This window comes from Corvus hawaiiensis, chromosome 6 (assembly GCF_020740725.1).
Source record: "Corvus hawaiiensis isolate bCorHaw1 chromosome 6, bCorHaw1.pri.cur, whole genome shotgun sequence".
NCBI lineage: Eukaryota > Metazoa > Chordata > Aves > Passeriformes > Corvidae > Corvus > Corvus hawaiiensis.
In genome coordinates, this window is record NC_063218.1 from 38,006,858 (window position 1) to 38,023,443 (window position 16,586).

General features: G+C 42.2%; 1 protein-coding gene across 3 annotated transcripts in view; it reads right to left on the minus strand.

Moving 5' to 3' along the window:
• Window positions 1-272: 272 nt before the first annotated feature.
• The window catches only part of LOC125327152 (cytosolic phospholipase A2 beta-like), a 31,295-nt gene continuing 14,981 nt past the window's right edge, over window positions 273-16,586 (minus strand). For all 3 annotated transcript variants that reach the window (XM_048306296.1, XM_048306297.1, XM_048306295.1), the window contains 11 exons: window positions 16,450-16,487; window positions 15,420-15,555; window positions 14,350-14,486; window positions 13,821-14,043; window positions 13,101-13,218; window positions 11,893-12,030; window positions 10,600-10,704; window positions 9,954-10,139; window positions 6,782-6,948; window positions 6,079-6,265; window positions 273-3,871 (listed from right to left, as the gene is read on the minus strand). In XM_048306296.1, the coding sequence (XP_048162253.1) occupies window positions 3,633-3,871; window positions 6,079-6,265; window positions 6,782-6,948; window positions 9,954-10,139; window positions 10,600-10,704; window positions 11,893-12,030; window positions 13,101-13,218; window positions 13,821-14,043; window positions 14,350-14,486; window positions 15,420-15,555; window positions 16,450-16,487 (1,674 nt within the window). In that variant the 3' untranslated portion in view covers window positions 273-3,632. The remainder of the gene's footprint in view (window positions 3,872-6,078; window positions 6,266-6,781; window positions 6,949-9,953; window positions 10,140-10,599; window positions 10,705-11,892; window positions 12,031-13,100; window positions 13,219-13,820; window positions 14,044-14,349; window positions 14,487-15,419; window positions 15,556-16,449; window positions 16,488-16,586) is intronic.

The window sequence follows — 16,586 nt, forward strand, 5'->3', positions numbered from 1 at the left end:
TGTGCCTTGGCTGTGGCTCAGAACAGCTGCCTCCTTGCCCTGACTTGCGCCTTTCCACTGAAGAGGATTTTACCACAGGAGGTAGATTTTGTTCCAGGCTCTCCATACCTTTGTAAACCAGAAGATCTTCTCCCAGATGTCTTTCATTCAATCTTGAAACCAGTAAATGCCCTTTGAAGTTCTCAGCAGGCATTTAGCATAATTAGTGCTTATACAACTGGAAAAAACCTTGTCTTGTGTTTAAGCACATAAAGACTTTCATGGGTCTGGTGCTCTTTTGCAATATTTTATTTTTAACTAATATATTACTAAACAGTTAAAAGACACAAGCAAGCGATTTCTATGAAGAGCAGCTAATAGTTATAAGAACAGTCTCATTTCCTTTGTGTTTGGCAGCAGAGAGCAAGCTCTGTACTCATGGGGGTTTTCCAGCAAAATGTTCAGCAGAGAGCAGTGATCTGGGGCGCATTTCGGACAAGGCTTTGGCGGGCATGCAATCATCTTCAGTGCTTAAGCAAACACAACACCAGACCAGCAAGGCCTGGTTTATAAGTATGGCACATGCCTATTTTCGGTGAGATGCAGAGAGGCAGCTCTCACCTGGAAGAGCCTGCTTTGGTTTGCATGCACTCTGCTCAGTCACAGCACAGCATGTGGCACTAGGCCAGGCAAGAATGGGGCCAAGGAAAAAAAAAAAATCCACACTGTCTAAAGAACAAACATACAGAATTTCAGAGGCCAAAATTTTAGACTCCATGTTTACTCTAGAGGGAATAAGGACCAGTCTTGAGCACAGATTACTGATCAGCCTTATGTCACTGAAACGATGCCCTATATTTCTGTCGTTTGGGGGCAGTGCAAATCAGTATGCTCTGAACCAGAGCTCAGGAGTGCTTTGGGGGACAACCTGTGCCAGCCACCACTTCCACAAGCTGCACAGACAAGACTGTGCAAGGTGTAGGTCCCTCCAACCTCCAGAGTTCCCCAGCAGCCTCACAAATGCCCTCCAGGTCCTCCTACTACACCATCAAGCCAGCAACACACTCCTCCAGTGTCATAGAATCATAGAACCATTTAGGTTGGAAAAGACCTCTACAACCATCCAGTCCAACTGTTAGCACTGCCACGTCCACCACTAAACTGTGTTCCCTTGTGCCACACCCACATCATGTTACAAAAACAAAAAGGCAACCAAAATGAAACAAAAAGGCACTCTGATGGGCAATGATACAGCCCTCACATAACTTCAGGCTCTGAAATGCAAAAATATATTTGAAAAAACTGTTATCATTTAAGGCTACAGAGGTACCACATGGGACACCAAGGAGATGAAGGGGTACATCTCTGTGCCTCTGGCTGCAAGATTAGACAGCAGTTCCCAGCCTGACTCCAAGTGTTGGCAAAACCTTTGGTGGCAGTTCTCCTAGCAGAGTCACACCACCTTCCCCACCCACAGATCCCTTCCTCCCACCCTCCTTCCCTTCCTTTATAAAAGGATTTAACAGTCTCTCAGAACAGTAATTCTCCACCAGCTGTGGGTTACCTGAAAACCTTGTGGTTTTGTGGCTCCTTCACATTTTACTGGGCCTTTCTGTTTGCATTAGCAGCACTATGAATGCACCAAACATGCCCCAATTATTGGTCTGTGGAGCATTTTGAGAGACCAAATTTTCTCAATGTGGCTGAGCTGCCTTGCTGCTGGGCACGTGCTGCCAAGGTTCACAAGGATTACAGATGGTTTTCTGTAGACCATTAACACAACAGGGTTATCTTTTCACAGCAGCAGAGCTTTCTAGGACCAGCCAGGGGAGCATGGAAGTGGTGCACACCCTGTGCACATGTGTGCACAGAGCCATGTGGGCTTGTATGTGCTACACATGCTGCTCTCTGTGTGAAGGTAACAGATCCAGCTGGATCAACTCTCAGCTCAAAATGGCTCTTTATGTTTTGTCTTGCAGCCAGAATCGGATTAGTTCTTATCTTCTCATGACCTGAATCCCACAGTACAGTTGCATTCCAGCTGTTAAGACTCCTCAGGTTCTGGATGGTAGTCCTTAGCTCAGCAAGTAAGCATTGTACAAGAAGCATTGCTGAGGCTTAGCATTGACATTGCAGCAGAAGCAGCATTTAGGAGATGCAGGCTTCAGGCAATCGACTCTTTTATAAATGCTCTCCCTTTGAGCTTAAATATTGCCTGTGCATACCAAAAAGGCAGACCCCTCTTTCTCTTTCTTTGTCTAATTTTGGATTTCAAGTACAACTAATTCTAGATCTCAAGTAAATTTCCAGTGCAGAAGAAACATGTAAGATTTTCCTTGGAAGTCCTGATGAATATGCTGTGTTTGGAATAAATAATCCAGAAGCAGGTCCAAATCCTTCAGTGTGAGGAAGTCCACAAACTTCTCTGACTTCTGTGGAGCTCTGTTTTATATTGCTCAGCATCCTTTCCTATCATCTTTTTAATTTAGTAAAAGGCTATAAAGATGTTCCAAGCTTCTAGTTCAAGGCAAAGTCTCTCACTGCATTCCAAAGCAAATGAAAACCAGGTGTCATTTTCCAAATATTTTCCTCCAGCAAGGAGGAAAATGTGTGTCCTATTTTTCTCAATCTGTGCTCTATTTTATGTAGCACCTACTAAAAATACTTTGCCTGTGATGTTAGGGATGGAAGACTATAAACGGAAAAAATCTTCTGTGTGTGAAAATACAATGGCTATGGACTCTTTTAGTGACTGATGTTGTCCTACATTCAGTTTCCATCTGTAAGGAGAACCAGCTTGTATCTCTATCATTATCACTAAATTGAATGTACTTGAGTCTATGGTAATTATTCCTCTCAAGCTTCTGCTATGAAAAACTTGTTTCAGGCTCTTGACATTTTAATGCATAAAGGCACTGCTGGTATATATCAATACGATCAGTTGTGCTTTATGCAGAACTTTTCCTCCAGCCAACGCTCAAAAGAACTGTGCTCACTCACTGCAGCTACCACCCTCTCTCTCTTGAAATGTAACCTTCCCCTTTGTGGCAGTCTGGAGCAGTGTTTCTGTGCCAAACTCTTGCAGGGCAATGGAAAAAAGGAGTAACTTCTAAACCAGCAAGGGGAATCAGCCAGACAGAGTGCAATTGTACACACTGCAGTTTGGCCACTGTTCACATATATATGCCTGACTTCAAAGCTGAGCCCACCAATTCAGTGCAAATTCTAGTTGCTCAGCCTATCTGAAAATCTGGACATCACTGAATGCAAATGGCCAGGACTTGATTTGTAGTGAAGTATTGAAAGGACACTGACAATGGGCTCAGGGTTGAAGGGACAGGCTCTTACAAAGAAATATCACCACCACCAAACTCTGTAACATCAAGGAGATCCTGGGAGGTCTCCGCTAACCAGGACCTTAATTTCTTAACAAGTAAGAACACATTGTGAGGCTCTTGTGGGCTGAAAATGTGGGGGAAGGAGATTAAATAAACCGTTTTGAAAGCTAGGCGCTTGAACATGGCAAGGTGAGAAATGTACAGGTTTCCTCAGTTTTCTGCAAATAATGAACACTGTGATGTGTGGTAATGTGACTGTGATGTGTTGCAATGTGCTGCCGTAGCCTTCAGTGGGGAACAGTACAAAAACCCAGCCTAGGGGTATCCAGAGTAGCGGGAGAAATTCCCAGTCCTTCTGCTTCTCCTTCGTTCTACAGCGCTCCTGATTGCCTGGAGGAGCAGGTCTTTGTTGTTGAGGATGTTGTATTTGCTCAGGTTCACAAGTTTATCAAAATTTTCAGAGGAGTAGATCAGCCTAATGAGGTAGTACGGTGAGCAGTTGTTCTCCAGGTTTACTTCGCCTTCTTCCATCTCTGAGTGGCCACGCTTTACCCCTGCAGAGAAAGACAAAAGCCAGCACAGTGAGCTGAATCTGGAGTACTATCACATGGTGTTGTAGGGGGCTGATCTACCTGGCCAGACCCACTGTTAAAAATAGCCCCCAGGATATACTGCAAACCCACTCCACAGCTTGAAAGAGCCATTCCTGGTCAATTTTCCAAGCTACTCCTCCTCCCCCTCTTGCTAAAGCTCAGACCTGGAAATCCCTCAGTAGAGCTGGCACAAACTCTTACATTCCTTCTTGTCCTGCCCCTGCAGACACCATTCCTGGGCAGCATGTCCATGGGCCCACATCCTTTCCCAAACCCTGTAAGTCTGACTCTCGGACAAAGACACACACCTGGAACACTTTTCAAAATCCATGATCGCCCCTGGATTAGTGGTGACAAGCGCACAGCTGCCAGCTAGAGTGAGTGGACAGCCTAGTCCATACGAGGAGGCCTTGTGGTGCTAACCACAGAGGACTACCTACTGCAGAGTGCAGAGGGGCAGAGGGACCAGAGCATCCTACATCAGACTCTCAGCAAACTCCAGCCTGGCCTCAGGTTATGCCTCTTGGAACTGGCAACATCCACACTCCCTGTTACGTCAATGCTTTTGCTGAAAAGGACCCCCTAATTACCTGCACCAAGGACTTTGGCAGTCTCGTATTTATGTTTCTACAAATTTTTTAGCTACATTTCTTTGCTGGTTTTTTTGCCTATCTCCTTGCAGTCTGAACCAAATATGCGCAAAATACTAATGTAATGTGAGATAACTATCAGCAGGTCTACAAACAGACTGCTGAGATATTCCTTATGATGTCAACCAGAACCTCATGAAAAAGACACAAGAATTGTGCTTGAGACACAGCAGGTTTTAGTCTAACAAAGTGGTTTCTGAGCAGTGTGATCTCAGGGTGCTGGGCACAGGCTACCACTAGAAGTGGCTGAATTAAAAATATCCAATGTTGCTTCACTGAGCCTCACAACATTCAGAAAGACGTATTATCTATGCTGTCACATCCATAGCCACATCCATAACTGCTGCACTGCAAATGGGCACTTCACAGGCTGAGTCTTTTTAGAATTTAAATGGTTAAAAACAAGAAAAATAAGTATCCACATTCCACAAGATATCTCTCATCCACCTAGAAACAAAAAGCTCCACTGTTAAACTTGAAATCCATGAAAGCAGGTTGCCAAGGGCCCTCCTCCTCCAACCACCCCCATCCGTTGCTGGTTGTTGAACATGTTGTCAGCTTGACGGATGACTCACTGACTGCTCAGAGACATACAGGTGAGTGTCAACTCTCACCAGTTTGGGCCTGGAGTACTGAGCAGCAGCTGCTCTGCTCTGCACCATCTCATCTATTTTTCATTCAGAGACATTCCAAAATCCTCACCTACTTTACCTGCCACCCACTGCTCAATGGTTGGATCTCACCACACAGTGCCATTTGGACCATTTCCAGCCTCCATTGAACAAGCCTAGTTCCCTCTACAGAGTATCTCCTCTTTTCATCTACAGTTTCTAAATGTGATTTTCTCAATTTGGCTCTTACTGTACATATTCACTGAGCATCACTGAACATCATAGCAGAAAAGTACCTTTACTTTTTGCTGCTATTCCTACCACTCCCAAATGCTCCCACAGAGACTTCCATTTCGCTCTGGCACCACTCAGGGCCACAACAGAATTTTGGGTAAAGCTGGAAGGAGCTCACCCCAGGCGCTTGAGCAGAGATAACTGCACATCCCAGGCTGGCCCCACATCTCTCTGCTCTGCCCCAGCTCCTACCAAGCACCAGATGGAGCCTCTCCCACCACAGCCACATGTGCTTCCCCTGCCCCTCCCTCTCCACCACAGGCAGCCTGCCAGAGGAAGGCAGGGGTGCAGAGCCAACCCTAGGGCTGAATGGCCCAAGGGCCAGCTCCTGCTGCTGCTGCTTTCCAGCCCGCCAGCAGGTCCTTCAGGAGGCCCTTATCTCCCCTGCTCTCTGGGCCTTTCTTTCCAGTGCCAGAAAAGCTCCAGCACCCTGCACATCTCTCTTGGCAGGACGTGGCATCAGGCACAAGTGAGGAAGACCCGCAGCTCTGCTGCAAGGGACAGTGACAAGAGCCATCTGCCACAGACAGGTTGCTCTTCTGCCTGCCATCAGTGGACACATGATACATACCAGGGGTAGAACACAGTGCATAGTTTGGTTGACTGCATTTACCTGGCTCCTTGAATTCCTTAAAGGTGTCATTCACCAGGGGGAAATGGATTACTATGGGTGCTCTGGGGTCCTCTGCATCCGAAAATATGTAACATTCCTTTGGGTTCTTCTCCTCTTCTGGACTTAGCTCCACTTTGGGGAATGGGATATTTTGTACCTTGCAATATTTGTATGTCATCTCTAATTGCTGTGGACACAGAATGTCACGGAGTTAAAGCTCTAAGACAAGAATCAGGTTTACTCAGGTATCCTGGAAATACTATGGCATCTTAACTCCTTCCCTAGAAACACTATGAAATGAACGTGTAGTCCAAAGTAGCCACAGTACAATGTTACTTTTGACCACCACTCAACGTAAGTCAGACAATGCCTCTTATCACCCTAGAATGCTTTTTACAAGCCCAAGTGAATGACCCAAAGTCACACTCAGAATTTGTCATGACAGACCAGGAGAGATCACGGACAGGTCTCCAGCAAACAATTGTTACTGCAATTCCCTGAGGATTCTAGGAAGTATATGCTGTAATCCCCTACAGAGAAAAGGGCCTAAGAGTTTCTACAGTTCCATTCTTGAAGGAAGTTTCTTTCCTCCTTCAAGGTACGGTGATATGTGACTAAGATTTAGACAGCCACTTACTTAAAAGTTTTAATAAAACAAGAAGAGTTTTACTTTGCAAGGAGCAGAGTAAGTCAATCTTCTCACCTTGAACACATTCCCCAAACCATAATCAAGGGATATAATGACATCTACATTCCTCTCCGGCTTGAAAAGTGCTGCACCACTGGTGTTGATGAAATAGCCAACATCTATCAGACAAAGATATTTCTGCAGCGGTGTCAGAATGTTAGGGAAACCGTCCAGCACAGTGTCTGAAAAACATTTTGAATATAGTTAGTGGTGCATTGTTAGGAAAGGAGGAGTGAGTAATTCTGTCTGTGCTACATGCTAAGGGCAACTCCTTGGTTACCCTCAAAACCAGGGTCACCTCCCTCCACAACATGAGCCCACAAACACGGCCCCAGGAGCATGCCCTTCAAACTGCACATCTGGGCACACCTGGCCTGTTTCCACACTCTCCCAGGCACACTCACAAAGGCAGGCTGTGGGGCAGCCAGACAGAGGACAGGTGAGACACAGACTCCACTGACCTCACAGCTGCTCTGGGGAGTCATTTTTCACAGAATACAGACTTCAACAGATTTTTTTTTTCCCCCTAAGAACTGGGAAAAATGCAAACAACAAAAACAATTTCACAGTGTAGCAACACACGTAACAAATGCAATACATCATTGCACTTTTGCATTGCTCTTTTTTTTGCTTTTGCCTTCTCAGGGTTAGACTCCTCTCTCAGGTTGAAAAATCTGACTTCAACTCACTTTTAGTGATCTCATATGAACTATCTTAGCCATGCTGTAAAAAAATACCACATCATGCATACAACATTGCCTACCAACAGCTTAAAATACTGCTTGAATTAATTAAACCTCACATAAATGCCAAAAGGGGATTATACCAACCAGTAAGTTGAAATCTAAAGCCAGTTTCTGATAGCTAGACTCTTACTTCTCTGCTAGCAACCTCACCAGCTTGCCCTGTAGACAGCAAGTCCTCTGTTGTTTCTTTAGTACGCTTTCAGTCCCATGGAACAGGGAACATTTTGCCATGGTTTTAGATATCAAAGTAGTGGTTTAAGAGTGTTCCTCAAGTTCACAAAATGAGGTAGCAAAGCCCAGAGCAGAATACTTGAGCCTTAAATCATTGTATTTAGGCATTTTAAGAAACTGTTGATTACAGAAATACTGCTGGTAAGTTCCAGCATTTCAATTCATTCAATCGCTCTGCTTCCTTGGCCTCATTCTGTAGTGTTGATTTAAACCATGCAGAATAATTCTAGCTTGTTCCATAGCCTGGAATGTTTCACACCAGCTTGAAGTAATAATTTCCAATTTTTCCATTCCCTCACTGTCAAGTCTTCACAAAATGTGCTTATTATTCTCAGCAAGGCTGCTGAGAATTCACAGATTGAACTGTAACAAGAGACATTTTCTTGCAGCCCCTCACAGAAGAAGCAGCATACTTTTTAGTTTTATTTGGCCCGGTGAACATTTTTATTACATGAAATTCCATTACCCCTGTTTTCTTATCACAGAGGTGGAACTTTGCAGCATTTATTCATGGCTGTATATGTGAACTGGAAGTAGATGTTTTCTTGTGAGAATCCCTTCTTCCATCCCCCATCCAAATAGAGACTTTAAAGAAATCCTGTCTCAGAAATACCCTTGAAAGCATGAACTCTACTGTAAATGCATGACACTAATTCCAGACTATTAGTTCAATTTCTCATCAGGAAAATTAGGCATTGAAAGTCTTGTTTTAATGTCAGATAACCTGAGCTGCAGCTCTATTCTCAAGACTTCATCTACCACAAGACTGTCATTTCTGTTCACAGACCTGGCATTTCCTCTTGCTCCTAGAGATGGATCCATACCTGGGTTTAGCTTGGTCTTTTGCAGGCAGCCAAAAGAAGATAGAAAACCTGATAATTTTTCCCACTCCAGACTTCCAGTTTCCCTTTTCCCACTCTGTATTTCATGCTTTCCATAGACTTTACTTTATTTGTAGAGTATCTACCCTGAGATAGTCACTAGTGTTCTTATGCTCACTTCCTCAAAATCCTCCTTGAAATCTCCTTCTACCCATTTGTCTTTACAAAACTGATAGTCAGCAAATGTAATGACAGTTATGTTTTTTAACATTTACTGACTGACAATTTCATCCTTCATCCACCTTCTGAAGCTACTTGCTTGCTCCTTCTCTCACCTACCCTTCTTATGCTGCTTGATTTTTCTCCTTCTTTCATTTGTTTTCTTAGAGCAGACCATTTTAGGACACAGACTTTTTGCTTACTGAACATTTTAAAAGCAGACAGCACACTGTAGGCTCTGCCTTAATCCACAAAAAAGCACCACCATCTCTCACTATTGTCAGCAAACTGTGTAGCAAGGGTGGAAAGGGACAAAGCACATTGTAACCTGCATAAAATGGGAGAGAAAACACAACTTGCCAAAGAGAGGGGCTCAGAGAAGGCAGAGAACACATGCTTTCTTGCTGAAGTCAGATTAACCTCCATAATGTGGGGTCCTCCCACATTGCTACCTGTTCATGGAGTAAATGAAGATGCTGGGATGATAGGAAGGTTTCTGATGCAGAAAACGCTCAGCTTCATCATCTTCCTATCATTTCACAGATTGTTTCATAGGTTTTGAGGTAAAACTATTTTGGCTGTTTACTTTGCCTGCCTACAGAGCACAGGCCACAGAAAATCGCTGTTCAATTTATAGATCAAGTCTATGTGTCTGTTGTTTAATATATACAGTGTAAACCTATGTGACTAACTTTCTGTAGTTGGATTTTGGTATTTCTGTTTCTGAGGGGTTAAAGAGAGGTCTCTGGATGGATAATTCATCAGGCAGAAATACCAGACATATGGGCAACCACATGCTTGCAACTAGTCCTTTCCTTCATCTGATCCACATAATAACCTACTATTTTATGCTTCTGGTGTTACCTCTGCTTCTTGACCTCAAAAGATTCTGCCCTTCCTGAATCTTTTGACTACTGTACCTATGCAGGGTGACAAAATTCCTGTAGAAAAGCATTTCTTGACACAAATTATAGGTATCTTCTGCAAGTGAAAGAGCAGATCATGGACTAGTTCATTTTAACCTGTTACCCTAAAGAAACAGACACCATGAACATAGGTCCAACTCAGCTGATTTCCAAACCCTGAAAGAAATATGAGTTTTCCAAAGACTAAAAAAAAAAAATCTGAGATGTTACCTGCAAAGTGCAGCTAACTCTTTGTTGCAGTTACCTTTCCATTCAATAAATTTTTTCTGATGGATATAATCCTTATGAAACTCTAAGCCTCTCAAGAAGTTATGCGACTGTCCCAGTAGTGGACGCTTGGTCATAATGTCCTGAAACATTTCATACAACTTTCCTGACAAACAAGATGGAGGCTCAATGACAGTAACATCTTCCTCAGGAGAATGTTTTTCTGAAATAGAGAAGAAACCATGAAATACAGAAAAAAACATCAGCAATCTGCTCCGCCAGACACCTTTGCTGGCTAGCTGCCCTTGCTGTCTTCCTGTGGGTCCCTCCCATCCCTGTTTCTTGCAGGCTGCTGGAAAACATGTGCACATGACCCATGTCATTTTAAAAACGAGATCCTTGGTTTTCTTTAAAGCAGGCACAGTTTTTGTGTTTTACTCTTTCAAATAACATCCTGGCATTGTACTTTTGCCCACAAGTAAAAGCCACCCTTCTCATTTGTAGTCATGGGCAGAGTCATTTAACAGACCACAAGGAAATTTTAAATGAAAAACATTTGTACTAACATGAACCATGCCTCTAGGGAAAAGAGAGAAGAGAGAAGAGGACATAGCAATAATTCTGATACAGATTAACATCATGCTGGAAGGTCCACAGTGAGGCAACACTTTAGAAGCTCTTACCTATATCTACCATATCTTGGGACCATCGTTCCCAGAATTCATTTGAATTTGAGGACCAGTACAAGCCATCCAGCAAATTCCTAGTAAAGATGTTTGTCCACAGACCTGCAAGTCAAACCACATGGGAGAAGTACTGCACTACCACATGTTAACCACTGACTATTGCAAATATCCATGCTACACATAATTAGTCCACCCAACCTGACCCCAACGTGACACAACTTAAACAGCAGGTCCCAGAGAGTTCAAACATAGTGGTGTCAGCACTTCAGTGCTCTTTCTCAGGAGGTAACTACACACAGAACATTCACTGCATAGTACAGAGTAACAAAATAAGAGGTATCAGTCACCCAAATGATGTTGTAGAAAGTTTCCTGTGTACCTGTGAGAGAAAGTAGGCTTGGAAAGCATGGTGAAGCCATGTAAGTATAAAGGCCTTCTTTAAACTGATTTATTATTTAAATCGACCTAAGACTCATGTTTTCCTTCCAGGCATGTTTTGTTTCTGTGGAGTTCAGCTGGTTGAGGTTCAAAATACAATTGGCTCCATATGTGAGTCTGCTTTTGGAAAAGAAAGAACGATCCTTTCTCATTAAGCTCTATGCCAGGTACTCACGTGAGGAACAAACTGAATCTCTAGCAAGACTCCACAGTGAGAGAAATATGGGGTTTTTCTCCTCTACCCTTGTTTTTGGTTTCAAAACTAAAACACTTAAAAGGATTTTAAATCTGCCTGGGACAGATGGGTTCCTCTGACTAGCTGCTTTTTCCGTTTGCTTCACCTTTGGTGGCAAAATGGCCAGTCAAAGCAGTTGTTGGATGTCAAAAGGGCTTCCTTCATCCTTATGGGCAGAGAAGATTAGTGACACCATCCTCAGCCTACAAAGCTCAGGTGGCTCCTGCCTTTGTGGGTTGTCCTAGATGACATATTTTATCCTCAGCTCCTTCCAGTTCTACCTCAGTAATGCATTGTCTAGAAATATAGTTTATGAAGAGCTAGAGACTGGTCAGGGAAGGAACACTTACTGTTTCCTCAACTTGCCTCTTCCACCATCTTTTTAGGTTTAGAAAATGGAACAGGAACCATGCTGCAATTTTCCCAAATCTACCCAGGTGAAAATGGACAACAGAAGGAAAGAAGATATACAAAGAGCAGAAGTGTATGAAAGGGGTAAAAAGCCCAATGAATTAAGACCTAAAGCAGACCTTCTGGCAAGGAGTGTTGTGCCTGTACCTAGCAAATACCATGCTTTCTACGATGCTGTGATTAACTACATTTCACTGCTATGTCACCTTCCAGATAGCAGATCCGAGATTCTGGCAGCTTCTTCACTCGCCTTCCCATGAAGAACTCGCTGTCGAAATATTCTGAAGGAATGGAGGCTCCGTATTTTGGTATGGCCACTTCATAAGGAGAGAAATCTGCCCACTCTACAAAAGAATTGACATATGGCATGTTTGCTGCAATAAAAATCAAACCCCAAAACCTTCCCATGTGGATAAAACTACCCACAAGCTCCAAGGATCTTGCTTGTCTCAGCAGTTCTGTACTATCTGTACCTTTGTACTGCAAGCTGCTACTTCCATACAAACTGAGAGACTATGTGCAACCTAAAGGAACTAGCTTTTTCCACTCAGAAAAAGTCTAACATTAGGTTCAAATGCTTAGATATCTATTTCTATATAAAGACTCTGGGATCACACTTGCCTCTCTAAATCAAGAGCATCAACTGTACTACATGCAATAGTGATATGAATTGCAAGGAGTGGTTGGCATGAGAGCTCTACTAACCAAACCAAGAGCTCTGCTAACAAAACTGCCAGTCTACAAGATACCACAAAGCAGCCTGAAGGCATATCAACATCACACTGGAAATCATCACAGTGTGGCATGGATGTGTGGTTTCCTGGCTCAAGCTGTCCTGCACAGGCATTACAGTAGAACAGTAGCTATAAACCTAACCAAACGTAAGGATTAATTGCTTTTCTTTCCAGTATCTGCTGCTTTTAATACCTTCTGTTGAATGTGGCCTGTGTCCATTCAAAGGATGTCATATCACACCCATCACAGCAATCATACTCCACTCCATTTTCATACCTTCATCAGTGTAGTATTTAGGAAGAGACAATTACATTTCACAGCACCCCTAGAAACTAAGGAAGTGTCAAAGCTATTTTATAGGCATGGTAGAAGAAGATCAGATGGTTTGCCCACACTCACTCACAATGTCTGTGGCAAAAATAGGACTTCACCCCAGATTTTTAATTAATGTCCTGTTTATGGCTGAGGATGTTATCCAGCAGATCTGTTCTTTCTAACAAACAGCCAACAGCTTGCAAAAAAGACAAACACTTTATTAAAAGATGAATACTGAGTCAGGGCAACAACTAAGTCAGGGCAAGCAACAGATGCATTCCCCTTTCTTTCTCCACACATACACACCTCCCTCCAAGTTCTCTTCAAGCCATATCCAGAATAAAAGAAACTCCAGAACACTTACCTCTAAATTTGAAAGTACCAAACTTCTCCTCTTTCACATTGAGGACTGCATAGAAAGGCAAGGGGTTTTGTCCATGCTGCAACGCCTTGCGCTGGTCTGTGAGTTTGTATTTTCTTGGCTAATCAGTGAGATAAAAAAATCACAGTAAACCTCTGTAAGAGCACTGGCACAATCTACCCAAGTAAAGACCAATAACAGATATTTTACAGCACAGAGGAATCTCGAAGTCACATTTTTGCAAGAGACCTTTTCCTTCGTGTTCCTGCATTTTCCTTCCCAGTTGCCTTGTGGATACCTAGTAACTTCTTCATTAGAATATCTAAGAGCCTTAACTGCCTGCATCCCACAGATCTTTACTAAGGCTGAGATTAATATTCACACAAGGACAGATTACTCTAACTTTTAAATGTTGAACTAGAAACAGACTTTAAAAATCTGAGTTTTCAGGGAGGATGGGAGGTGGGAATTCCTCCGTTCTTTCTGGAAGTTTGCCTACTGAAGTTACTAGCTGTTGGGCACCCTAGGACAGAGGCACCTTCAAATTATTATCTACTCTGGAAAATCCTGGCTACAAGATCCCCTGTCATAGTTTACAAACCACACCAGGATGGCTCAGTCTCTTTGGATTTTTTACACACACTACATCATGTCCTCAAAGAATAAAGCTCTAAAGAAAATAAATGGCTGTTTTCCAAATGTGTGGCAGGACCATGTACCTACCTGTTCATGTAAGAACATCTCCTGAACAAGTGACCACAGAGTTGTAAAAGATGACACATGTCCTGCTTTTGCCCTTTCAGCAAGTTCCTTGTGGTAATACTTCAGATGGTCTAGAGACATAAGGTTGAGTTTGCATTTTGTCACTTGTTCTTTTACTGCCTTAAGTGGCCCCTCCAGAGACTTCTGTGACCAGTCAGCATGCTCATACAGATCTGCTAGGGTCCTAAGGAGCAGAAATGTTAGAAAATCATCCTTTTATTTAGATGATTTTGGAAAATTCATACATTTACACAATCACTTTAATCAATGAAAGAGAATCAGTGAGCCTGAACGGAAGTTATAATTGAGAGCCAACAGTAAGAGGTAATTGAGAGCCAAAGTAAGAGGTAATTGAGAGCCAACAGTAAGAGCTTAACGAAGGAATCATGTTAACTTGTTAACAGTGTAAGCCTCTGAAAGAGATGCATCTCTCACTGTGTGGAAAAGTAGCCACAGTCATTCCAAATCCAATCTCATTTTGTATACGCACCATGTTGAGCCAGAAGCCCCGGTGAGATAGGTGACACAGTCCAACAGATTTAGCTTCTGAAGAGCTAAGAGATGGCCAAACATAGCTGACATTGCTCTGAGACCTCCACCTGTTGCCATAACAGCTATTACTGGGACCTGTTCAAAACACAAGTATTATCCTCAGAGAGTTACTCCCTTGCTACTTGGAAAAATCTGATTACAGCTCTCAGAATTTCTTCAGCAGATTCATTAGAGGACAATGAAATTAAATCACCAGTTAGCCAATCTTTACCATCTTATTTAAATTAACCTCCAGAGTGTCTTAACCCCAAGGCTTGGATGAGTTTGAATATGCAGTCCTTTTAACCTTCCTTCCTATTTTTGATCTTTATAATTGGAATTGAAATGCTTAAAAATAGATAATGATATGATTTTGTTATAAATAACAACAAATTGCAATAAATGCAATTAAAATGGGTCAAGGAAGTTCTTTGAACTCTGCTGATTCTTTGGACAGCATTCATTCAAGAAACATAATTCCAGCAAGAAAACAAGATTTCCTTAAAAATTCACCCTGGATCTTGGCAACAAAACATACTTCAGCTTGTTATAAAATGTTCTAATGTTCTTTCTTCACCACAGATAATTTTTACTTTTTGTAAGAAGTGTTCTGAAAATGAAGAAAAAAAAGTAAGCCTAAAGAAGTGACATTATACTGATTTAATAAATATCTATATGAGGTGAATTTCCCATACTCCTGTTTTCCTACTGGTTTGCCTGACTAGGCTGTATCTAACACAATGCCTCATATCTTGCTGACTGATAGCACCATACTGTTGGAAACTGTCTTTGAAGAGTGGTACATTATGTCCTTGGTAATTTGGCCCATTGAAAAGAATGGAGGCATGAATTGCTGAGCTGTAATTTTACATGGGTATAGGATATGTCACACTGAGAGCCTCTGTTCTGCCGCCATTCAAATCAATGGGTTTGTTATCGACATGCAAAAACTATAGAAATTTCGAAGGAAGTTGTGCCAATCCTAATTCAATAGACCCACATCCCATGCTTGGATTCCAATGCACAGACCTCATGTCCATGTAGATCTCTTTCCAAATGAAGAACCCTTTTCAGGGCACCGGCAACAACTCTCTTCCTCTTATGCAAGAACTCTTGCTCTTCTTGGCACAGATCATACCCTAAGCGCACATCTAGTTTTTCTGTGCTGAAACATAAATAAATCCAGAGGCACAGGATTGGTGTTTAAAATGTATATGGATCTATTTTCAGCAACTGCAATCTAATTAATTCATAAAAAATCTTGATTCCTTGTTCAGATTTCTACAGAAATGCATCTTTCATTTGCAAAGAAATGAACTGCTTTGCTTCTACATGGTCTCTCTATTGTTTCAGTGTAAGACTTACCATCAGCAAAGGATAATAAATATGAAAACCAAAGAAGGGCTTCTGTGACTTTCAGTAGCTTTGTAAGCTGAATCCTTTCTATTTCTGCGCCATATGATTTCTGAGCAAAGGGTGACTTACACCTAACAAAGTCTTTCCTGGGGATTTGCACAGAAGATTTATACAGAAACTGTATAATGAAAAAGATACTTGAATAATTTTTGTTTGTTTCTTGTCTGACGCATTATTTTACAACTCAAAATTTTCTCTTCCCTAGTTTATACTTCTTTCTATTGCTATAACCAGAGCCACAAGTCTGTTTTCTTAAGAGTATGTGGGTCTTTTGGGTAATGTATGGATGCTGATGTTTTGTTATTTCGAATTCTCTTTTCCCTCTGCCTTCTTCCTGTGCCCTTTTTGAAGAAGCCTCCAGTTTTAGTCTTTGGTTCTTTGATGCAAAGGACACTCAGTGACTAAGTTCCTCACCGTCTGAAACTCTCCTAATTTTTTTTGCATCTTTGTGGGACTCCTCTGCCCCAAGGACATTTAGCTTTGCTCTGTTGTGGTGACTTTTTAATGGTGACTTAACTATTGTTATATTTTGCCCCTAGTCTTGTGCATTCCTTATGTCTAAATAAAGGACACTCTGTTCTAGATTTCACAGTTCAAAGAACAATAAAAACTACAGAAAAAAAACCCAAACCAGTCTTCTTACCAATCATTTAGTTGGAGGTACAACTGTAGTGGCACATTCTGTAAACAAAAAGATGAGAGCAGGAATATGAATGAGTAAGAAAAAGAAAAGTTTTGAATCCAGATTTTCAGTGCCTCCTGGAATGTCCCACCACTACC